The sequence below is a fragment of the Rutidosis leptorrhynchoides genome, chromosome 3 (assembly GCF_046630445.1).
Source record: "Rutidosis leptorrhynchoides isolate AG116_Rl617_1_P2 chromosome 3, CSIRO_AGI_Rlap_v1, whole genome shotgun sequence".
In the NCBI taxonomy this organism is placed as follows: domain Eukaryota; kingdom Viridiplantae; phylum Streptophyta; class Magnoliopsida; order Asterales; family Asteraceae; genus Rutidosis; species Rutidosis leptorrhynchoides.
In genome coordinates, this window is record NC_092335.1 from 569240038 (window position 1) to 569250558 (window position 10521).

Below are 10521 nucleotides of genomic sequence, written 5' to 3' on the forward strand. Positions count from 1 at the left end.
CCCCAAGGTGAAAAAATTCTTTTGAACTCCGCTTGTTATTTTGAACATACCACAGAGACCCCCATACAATATTGTCTATTTTTAAGATTAAAATCTCATTTGGTTTTAAATAGATAAAGGGAAGTCTTAGAATCAAATCAAATATATTTGAAAAGAAAAACACTGAATTCTAAGGGTGTTTATCTATTCGGTTTTCGATTTTGCATCGGTTTATTCGATTCCTCGGTTTTGAAAATTTTGGGATTAAAGTCAAAAACCAAAGCTTAAACAATTTTAAACTGAAACTAAAATCAAACCGAAAACTGAATTGTAATTCTATTTCAAATAAAACCGAAAAAATCATAATTTAATCAAAATAAACATAAAAATTGACTTTGGTTTCTAACTTTGAGTTTTTAAATTAATTTTTACTCTGTTTAAATTAATAATTTAATTTATTATTAGTTAAAATCAATTTTGAAGTCAATTTTCGGTTTAGCCAAATTCAAAAAACTAAAACTAAACCGAGTTCAGATTTGAAAACGGAACCACAAACCAAATTCAAATTTAGTTCGGGTTTTATCCGTTTGGATTAAGTAAGATTTTCAATTTAAAAGATTTCAAACCAATTATTGAACAGCCCTAAGAATTCTATTAATTTTCATATATTTGCTTTCATATGTAGCATCTTTTTTACAATACAAATTACAAAAGGTCAAATGAAAATACAATCCTAAAGATACTTTCATTTTTTATTATAATCATAGATCATCACGTCAAAGCTGGTTTACATATAAAATGTCATAATACAATACCAAAACAATTTTAATCCATCTTCATTAAACAAAGAACAAACCACTAAACATTATATAATCTCTTCGAACAAAAGTTTATATGCAAATTACAATTGTTGAATCGATGCCCAACCGTAAAATTGATTTTGCCTGAACAAAACAAGAATACTTTCGTTGATATTCCCACATTAAATTGAAGCCTTTTCGAGGGCTGTGCACCAGGAAGAATGCTTCACACATGCAAGCAGACACTCATTGTTGAATTAGATATTAGATATTAGATATTAGATATCATCATTAGAACAAAAAGAAAACAAAATCACAAAATCAAACAATGCTATTATAAATTTGCTAGTTGGAACTTTAACTAGCCATAAAAGAATGTTCCAATATTTGCACCTAATTAAACATTTCATTTATCATCTTTCTAATGTAAAGTCACCCTCAAACAACTTTCACACGCTTATGTCTACATCTTTATTTCAGTTTAAACGATTTCAGATTGTAATTTTGATTAAGCATTAAAGTCCAGTAGGCATACTTTTAGGTTATTCTTGGACATATGATGTCCAGTAAGCATACTATCTCAGGTTTTAATTGAATAGTCAGCATTACTGTCTATAAGCATTCCCCAACTAGGTAATGACTAGATCTCACTTTTAAAAAGAATCAACCTAAGAATATATTTATTTATAAAAAAGTTGGAGTTCTGCACTTGCATTATATGCCTTCCTATGACACCTAAAATACATGGAAACACTGGTCCAAAATATCTAGCAAAAAAATAGTCGCAATCGACATATGATGAATGGTCTTGTTCCTCGAAGTTACAGTAAATGATTACAAAGGCTAGCAAATCTAAAATTACGATAAGGAACCGGTTTACTAAAATGAAAGCAACCTTTTTATTAACAATGCACTCATTCTCATCAGCAACTTTGACTAAAACTAAATCCCAACTTAGATGTTGAAATGGTCGACTAGCAAAACGCCTGCATGACTTTATCTATGTGATCTCTAAAAGGTTGACAACTTCATGAGTACAATAATCTAAGACATGAGTGATAGCAACTATACGAGCGAATTAGCATATCTATATATCAACGATAAAAGAATTTAGAGGGGATACGGTAGCAAAATCAATACCCAAATCAGATCATAAAGTTTGCTTAATCAAATATGCATTAGGTGATAGTTTACCAACCTCTAAATTCTGAAAATACAACATTCAGGATATCTCTATTTACCCCCTTGCTCCTTTCATCTTCATCAATCAAAATCAATCTGCCAATGCATCTAACGTTGTGATTACGATTTCACTACTCAAACTAATATCTAATTTTGCAACCCTGAGACTATTTAACATACTGTATCTATTAAGATACACGGCAGTACAGTTGTCTAACTTATGAAGCTCAAGAAATCAAGAACTTTTCTAGAATTCATATTCATATTCCCTATTTCCTATTATAGATAAAAGAAAGGTACACTGCAGACCAGTTTGAGTACTAGGTTCTAGCATAGATCACTTGATATAATATATGTTGCATGACCTAAATGTGTTGTCTATAATATGTCTTAGCAGTGCATCTTCCCAATATTATCAAAGTTATTTGTAATCAAAATCAGACGTGTACTGCAAAATCGATACAGTAGAATCCACACTAAAATATGTCGATCACCTAAGTTAAGTGAGGAACTGTAAACTAGTCCAAACTAAGTAAAGAGATTCGTATATTTTGTGAACATATCATTCATCATCCGTAGTAAATCAAAACTACTGTCCTAAAAATTTTATTGTCTAGTAACCTACTTGTCCCAGGAAAATCATCAGCCAACAGTGTATGTGGCTGTATGCATTGGACACGCGTATTAAAGAATATATGATATGAATCATCGGGCATAATCATTACATGAAGGACCAAAAATTGGTGCATTTAGGCTATCAAATACAACGGAGAAACATAAGAGTAATAAACTGGTTTTCATCTAGAACAAATGTAAAAAGCATGTTTTGGAGTTCATCTCTTACTAGTTAATGAAAAATGATGTCAACCAGTTGACCTTCATAGATGAGTAAAAGTGATGCCAAAAGAGATTCAGATATAAAACTTTGTTTTGCTACCTTGTTCCTATATTGGTAAATAAATCGGGTGTTTTTCCAGTTTCCAGTCTTCCGTACTTGATATTGCATTTATTAAAGAATAACGTGTCCACATTTCTTTAATGAACATCTTGCTAACTTAAATTTCAAGTTTCAGCAACTTTTCGATCACTAACACATCAACGTATAATTAATCAAGTAATTAATACACCCTGATTCAAGATATCAGGGAGAAATCAATTAACAATCCTTCTATACAAACGATCATAAATAGGGGGTATGGCTGGTATGCATAATCTAAATGCAGCCAAGAACCAATCTTATGGTTTGCATCAGCATATTGGACTATAACTGAGCAAATGGCATACCAATATTATCTTTGATTTGTAGACTGCACAATGGCTAAATATCCACAATAAGATTCAAGCTCTAAATATAGATAACACAAATTTTCCTGCTATCTTCACTTTTAGGGTAATTGGTGCCATAAATCTATTATAGTTTCATACACACAATGCAAAACACTCTACATGAAAGACAATGTGAAACGATACCCAACTGTTTTACAGTTAGAAACCAAGAATGTTGAGATTGATAGAAGTAGATAGCAATCAACAAGCTAAGATAATAAGAATATCTAGAAAAAAAGTCAACATTTACAAAAAACAACACAGTTCTCACAATACCATATAGCAGTCAACAAATTCTTAACAAAGTTTGACAGTAAACCTATCTGCGGGACTTTCGGTCTTTGATAGCCTATTTGATGACCCCAAAAAAAAAAAAAAAAAAAAAAAAATTCACTAGGAAAGTCTATCACAAAACCCTAAATTTATACGTAAGAACTATATTCCGCTTTAAAAAGAAAACAGAATTAAAGATTAGTAGACGTTTCAGGCTGCAGTTGATACTTTATACAAGTGCTCACATCCACAAAATAGTTCTCAATTACTAGAATAGATCATGAGTTATACTCATATCTTTAAGCATTTCGAGAGTTATTAAATTAAAAATTAAATTAATAGAAGAATCCAATTTGAGACTAGCTACAGGTGGTCAACATTTATGACTTATCAAGAGTCGATATTGCTTTTGCGCTGCGTATGAGGCACCTATATTGGATTCTTTTGTCAAGAGATATGGGCCTTTAAAATTAGAAGTTTGAACTGAATATCTAGATGGATTTGAGCAATCTTAATGTTAAGCTAACAGGTTTCAGGTTTGTGTGAACTACCAAAAAATGCATATAAAATACGAGACCTAGGGGCTAGGGCGAACTTAAGCTTTCAACGAGTAATATGTGCCTATGTGGTCAAAATTCCAGAAGACGATAATTAATAGTAGAAGGCTGTTAATCTATACTGAACATCCAAAAGACTAAAATGCGATAGTAAGCTATCTATTATTTCGCTATTTCCACCATAACATATTTCTAGAAGCACCAAAGTAATCATGATAACGTACTGATAGTGCATTAGTAGAAACAATGTAGTAATGTTTCATTAACGTCAATCGCATATCATGCATCCAACAACGATCATGAAGCCAATGCTAGCGATAATCACGTTAGGATACATTGTACTTGGCCAAAATGAGATAATACACCTTACAAAAATTTTGTTTTATGTGATCGACATGCATTATTGCAGCCTTAACCTAACTCTACAAAGCACAGAGAACATCATCCATAGTTTCTTCAAATGTCTCACTAACAGTACGTTCATGATTGTAGATATAACAAATTGAGCTGCCCTAGTTTTTTTACTAAGCTTATGAAAGCCCATCTTGTACTAGATTAAATATATTATATATGGCATGATAAATAGAAACCATTTTCAGACATATCAGTACTTGATCATACATTCATAATTCATAATAAACGCTCATATAGAAGAAGCAACTTATCTAAAAGCAACAGATCATCGTAGAGCTTCAAACATCGTGATGGTGAAACAGTTACCTAACTTCCAACACAATTCCCAACTCCCAAAAACATCTCAAGTAACAAAATACCAACCTGAAAACAAAACAATCATAAAGCACGACTCACCAATTGCTACACGCAAAAACGCCTAAATGGTACTGCTTTGATCCAACCATTATCACTTAAGACAAACTGGCACACATAAGTTCATGACTTTCTGAATTTGCTTGCCTCCTCACGCGAAGAATGGTCGCTAGATGTTCTACAATATATTAACATATAGGTTTTAGGCCCAAATACAAAGTGTTATTGCATGAGAGAACCAAAAATAAGACTTACTTTAGTTTCTTAGCGTTCTTCTGCTTAATGTTAATAACCATATCCATAGTCATCCTCTGGTGCTCACGAGTCTGACCATGCATATCCAGACCTTCCACACTCTCACAGTCAACTTTGCAAATGCGACACCAGCCCATGCTCAATGTCTTTTTCTTCCTAAATGGGTCAAACGAATCGGGCCCACCCTGAAAACACACAATAAAAACACTAAACGTTTCCGTTTGCAGAAACAATGACATTATCTCTGCTTAATAGGGTGCCATATACTTACTGGATAAAATCCGCCATCATTTGGAAAGCCTTGACGGGAGTAATTACTTCTAAAACCAGGTTCGCCCAAATGGTCTCCAAAAGGCGGTTGATGAGAGAAGCGCCCAGACCCGTGTGGCTCCCTTGGACCATAATCTTGAAAGGAGCCAAAACCGGGCTCACCCCAACCCGACATATTCCTCGGACCAAAAGGTTCACCGCCTCTGGGCTTTACCGGGCCATCAAACTCCCCTCGATGCATGTGACCAGGAGGCCCCATTGCATATCTTTCACCAAACGGGCGTCTTTCCATTTCTCTGCCATCAAAATCGGGGTTGCGTGGGCCACCATATGGACGCGATGGATTTCCTGGACTATTAAGATGCAAACGATCCATATTATGCCGATCAAAACCATGCATTGGTCCAACAAAATCGGAATTATGGTGATTATTATCAAACCTCCCTCTGTTATCATTACGCATACTTGCAGATGGTGGTCTGCCACCAGACTCATTACGAAAGCCATATCCATCAGAATCACGATCAAAAAACCTTGATGGGCCTTCCATATTATGTCCACTCATTGGCCTTGATGAGTACCGCCCAAATTTAGGTGAACCCTCACCAACTAAATGAGGGGGGCCTTGCTCATGGTGTCGAGTTGGACCTGATTCATGGCCTTGTGGGGGTCCACTCATCCTCATAGAACTTGAATCAACACCAAAAGGCTGTCCGTAAGGTTCCCTATCTACTACATTCCCAGGAAAATGAGAATCTGGTCGTCTAGTATCAAAGTTAGGTGGCCCCTGATTTCGAAACATATCAGATTCCATTGGACCGGGATGACCCGCATTGGGTCCATGTGGTTGAGGTGGTCCAAATGGATCGCCTTGCCTAACAGGTCCAGTGGGTTGTTGTTCATAACCTCTGTTGTTGGGATAATTATTAGGTCCTGGACCAGGTGGCCCACCAAATGAGGGTTCAGGAAGGAAATGCTGGACCTGGCCAGGTTGATTTGGACCAGGTGGCTGGAAATGCTCACCTTGATGAGAGCCATAAGGGACATAAGCAGGCCCAGAAGGCCGTAAATTATTTGGACCAGGTTGGCCCGTTGCCTGTGCAGATGGTCTTTGTTGCTGACCAGGAAGCCCATAAGGCACAGTAGGGTGTGAAGATCTTCCCTGTTCCATAAGAGAAGCATCCAAATTTCCGTTATTGTTAACTTCAGATGAACCCTGAACGTTCTTACTCGCTTCCCCTTGTTTCACAGAGTCTATGGTTGCAACTCCCCCATCTTTGGTCAATGCTTCATCTTTCCTCTGGTCATCTTCACGCACATTTCCTGGCACACGTTCATCATTCACGCCTGCTTCATGTTTTACTTCATTAAAGCTAGTTACAGAATCACCACCCACGGGCTCAAGCTTCTTCATAGAGGGTGACTTATCTTCTTGTTGTTCCGCTCTTCTTTCAGGTAGTGCAAATTGGTTAAGTTTGTGATCTGCTTGATTGGTTACGTTTACATTACTCGGATTAACAGGCGGCTGCCTTGAATCGAATTGTTGTTGTGACTGACCTCCTTGATTCAACATAACCGGTCTTCCCACATAGCTTTGAGATGGATGAGGTGGCATGCCATGTGGCATTGCAGGCGGTTGAACATAGCCGACAGGAGGTTGAGGTGGGCCCGGTGGACCCAGTGGACGTACCTGCTGCTGTGCAAAGGGACCAGCATTGTAAGGCACACCTTGATGTTGACCAGAAGTTTGACCTGGAAACGGTTGAGGTTGCTGCATGTACTGTTGAGCCATTGGTTGTGGAACCGGCTGTATAATAGGACGCTGCTGAGGGACCAACATATGAGGAGGTTGTGGAGGACGCATTTGAGAAGGTGGCGGCGGAAAATGATTAACAGGCAGTGGCCCAGACGGCTGCACCTGCATAGGAAGCGGTTGAGGTGGTGCGTACTGGATTGGCTGGTTAGGCTGTGACTGATAAGTGGGTGGACCACCTACCGATTGAACCGGAAAATGCATGGGTTGTGATTGAGGCTGAGCCTGAAGAGGCGGTTGAAACGGTGGATGAGGTTGTGGGTTAGGTGGCGGCTGCACCTGAGAAGGTTGAGGGTGCATCTGGTATGGAGGCTGTTGCATATGTGGTTGGGCATTATTCTGAACCAGATATGGCTGAGGAGGCATATGACCATGTGCAACGGGCTGCTGTTGTGGATTAACTGGAACCTGGATTTGACCGGACCCAACCAACACAGGCGGAGGAAAAAGAGGTTGAGGCGGTCCATTAGATGAAATCTGTGGTTGACCCTGAACAGGAGCCTGTGGCAGCTGATTGTTTCGGGACAGGAGTGGTTGGACTTGTGGTTGGAGTTGCATAGGGGGTTGGACTTGCTGCTGAAGTTGTGGCTGAGATTGGGTCTGAGCTGGAGGCTGTTGATACGGGTAATATTGTTGATAACCCTGCTGGTATGGATCATAACCAGGATACGGTTGGTAATATTGCTGGTACTGTTGGTAATATTGTTGATCGGGTGTTGGTACAGCGGGTGGTGCAGACACGGGTTGGGGTAGTGGGTTCACATGTGCAGGCTGAGTCATGTTTTGGACAGTCATAGGTCCAGTAACAGTATGAGATGCTTGTGGCTGGGAATTTGAGGGTGCTGCTTGATTACCAGTCTTGGTTTGATCAGTCGATACACTAACTCCAGGTGCTGTAGCATCCTGCGCAGTACCACCTCCTTGTGATTGAGTATTTGTACCCTGCTTAAAGAAAACACATTAAGGGTCAGGTTGGCAGGAACAGAATGAGAAGTGTAATGAAATAAACAAAATGATGGACTGGATCATTAAATTCCACTATGATGTGTTGTTGGCTTGTAATAATAGAATGACTTTTTTGAAATCATTATATTAAATGTAGATAGAACACATAACTTGATTTATCTAACGAGAGTTTAACATCTTTCTCTGCATATATCAAACAAATTAAACATGATATATAAGCTCATTAAACCTTAAACAAGATCAGAACAAAGTAAATTGTTTATAGTACACACTTTTGCAAGTAAAGTAAAAGTATTTGAAAAAGATTTACACTATTGTGCACATAAATGTATTCACACCGCCTTCAGTAGAGTGAAAACTTATCACAAGTTCCTTCACAAATGACACATTCCATAGAACAAACAAAAAGATAAAACTATTCATTCCATTCCTTCTCTAATTTCATCATACCAAATGCTACCCAAGTCCAATGATAATAATACAAAAAAAGCTTTTGATCGAGGACTAAAAAGAGATTGTCACATTACATTGACATTACAGGTCTGCGCATGTTCCTGCACTTGACGATGAACAATTTGAATCCCACAACGGTTGCATACAACTGGAGAATTACCAAAGGTACATCCAGAACAATGGGATGTACACTCAGATAACGGACCTTGCCACACGCAGCCACTCCTATGATAAAGGCAATGTACTGTAGTTTTCCCAATGGTTTCTGCAAGAGCCTTGTTTGATTCCATGAGTGGCTGAAATAAAACTAACATTTAATACTTAATTGAAAAGAAATAACCAGATTAACAAAATACAACAATCAAATGAAAATTTCACCTTCGAACCAGCTTCTGTTACCAAGTATCCATCATAAGGACAAGCCTGGGTACTGCTTACAACGTATGACAGGCAAGGTTTACAGTATAGATGAGTGCATTGTGTCTGGACTGCTTCATGTGGATATACGAGAGTTCGACACACAGGACAAAAGTACTCGCCAGCTAAAGATTGAATATTCAGGATACACTCATTGTCAAAACCCATATTGTGTTAAACTAACCTCTTGCTCATTCAAAGTTTATCGAATTATCAACACACTCGAGAACTGGAACAAATTTAAACTGCATTTATAGAACCAAATAGTTAAAATATTGCAGAACAAGTCGTCAACCATCTATGATGACACATGCACCTTACAGAATCGGTTACAAATTAAGAAAATTAATCAGCTAGTTTGCTACAGAACACGCCATTAATCATCTATAACACGAGCACCTTACAAAATCAGTTCTAATATACATATACATATACATATACATATACATATACATATACATATACATATACATATACATATACATATACATATACATATACATATACATATACATATACATATACATATACATATACATATACATATACATATACATATAGATACGCTGCATGAAGACAATTGATTGATTAGATTGCAGCAAAACAATCCAACTACAAAATTAGTAATTCACCAATTAACTAGTTAAACTGCTGCAAATGAAGCTAGCATTCATCAATAAAACAGGCACCTTACAAAATCACAAATCAGTTGCAATATACGCACATAATGCATGTATATATATACATATATGTGTGTGTGCAACGGTAGCTCTAGAAATAACAAAAGAGGCGAAACGAGTATGAAAGTTAAAACGATGAAACAAAACCCTAAGGTTTTGGAAACCTAAAAATCAGTAAGGTTTTGGAAACCTAAAAATCAAACCTTGATGACAATGACGACGGAAGGTCAGGATCTGATCGGAGAATCGTTGATGAAATAGTGAGCAGAATTGGTGGTTGATCGACGGCCGGCGGTGGTGATGTAATCAACGGAGCGGTGGCAGTAATCTTAAGTATTGATGCCCTAGTAAGTGAGTTAGGGGGCAGGTTAAAGGGGCGTTTGGATGAGTTTATTTCACAACTAACGCGTATTTTTAAAGGGTTAAAGTTAAAAATAGGCTACAAACTTACATAAATGTACTGATGTCATTCACAAATTTATATTCGTCCTACTGTTGCCTACAAACTTTCAAAAAGTGTACCAATATAAACAAAAACTTTCAAAAAATGTACCAATGTAAACAAAAATGACTTGCTACAGACTAAACTGGTCAAAATTAATACGTGTCTTTCGTGGATTGGATCTTAATTCTTAAAAAAAAAAAAAAATTATCAGGTCAAAATTAGTATGTAACAGGTCAAAAAGCCAAAATTTTGATATTAGCACATTTTTTCAAAGTTTGTAGGCGACAGGTTGACGTAAATGAGTTTGTGGGCGACATCGGTACATTTGTATAAGTTT

General features: G+C 37.1%; 1 protein-coding gene across 2 annotated transcripts; it reads right to left on the reverse strand.

Moving 5' to 3' along the window:
* Positions 1–755: 755 nt before the first annotated feature.
* LOC139898631 (uncharacterized) lies at positions 756–10100 on the reverse strand. 2 transcript variants are annotated; one of them, XR_011777082.1, is made up of 7 exons: positions 9943–10100; positions 9021–9304; positions 8717–8938; positions 5412–8165; positions 5141–5325; positions 4928–5063; positions 756–1003 (listed from the first exon to the last, which is right to left on the reverse strand). XR_011777082.1 is itself a non-coding variant. In XM_071881384.1 (6 exons), the coding sequence occupies exons 2-6, from the start codon at positions 9225–9227 to the stop codon at positions 5009–5011; spliced, it is 3423 nt and encodes a 1140-aa protein (XP_071737485.1). In that variant the 5' UTR covers positions 9228–9304; positions 9943–10100; the 3' UTR covers positions 4880–5008. The 2 variants fall into 2 exon arrangements, 1 of the variants encoding a protein (XP_071737485.1); XM_071881384.1 differs by lacking the exon at positions 756–1003 and having other exon boundaries at positions 4880–5063.
* Positions 10101–10521: the final 421 nt, after the last annotated feature.

Coding starts and splice junctions, on each gene's coding strand:
- LOC139898631 (XM_071881384.1), bottom strand. CDS start 9,227: ATGGGTTTTGACAATGAGTGTATCCTGAATATTCAATCTTTAGCTGGC. Junction 8,166..8,716: donor CGCAGACCTGTAATGTCAAT/GTAATGTGACAA, acceptor TTCTTTAAGCAG/GGTACAAATACTCAATCACA. Junction 5,326..5,411: donor ATGATGGCGGATTTTATCCA/GTAAGTATATGG, acceptor GTGTGTTTTCAG/GGTGGGCCCGATTCGTTTGA.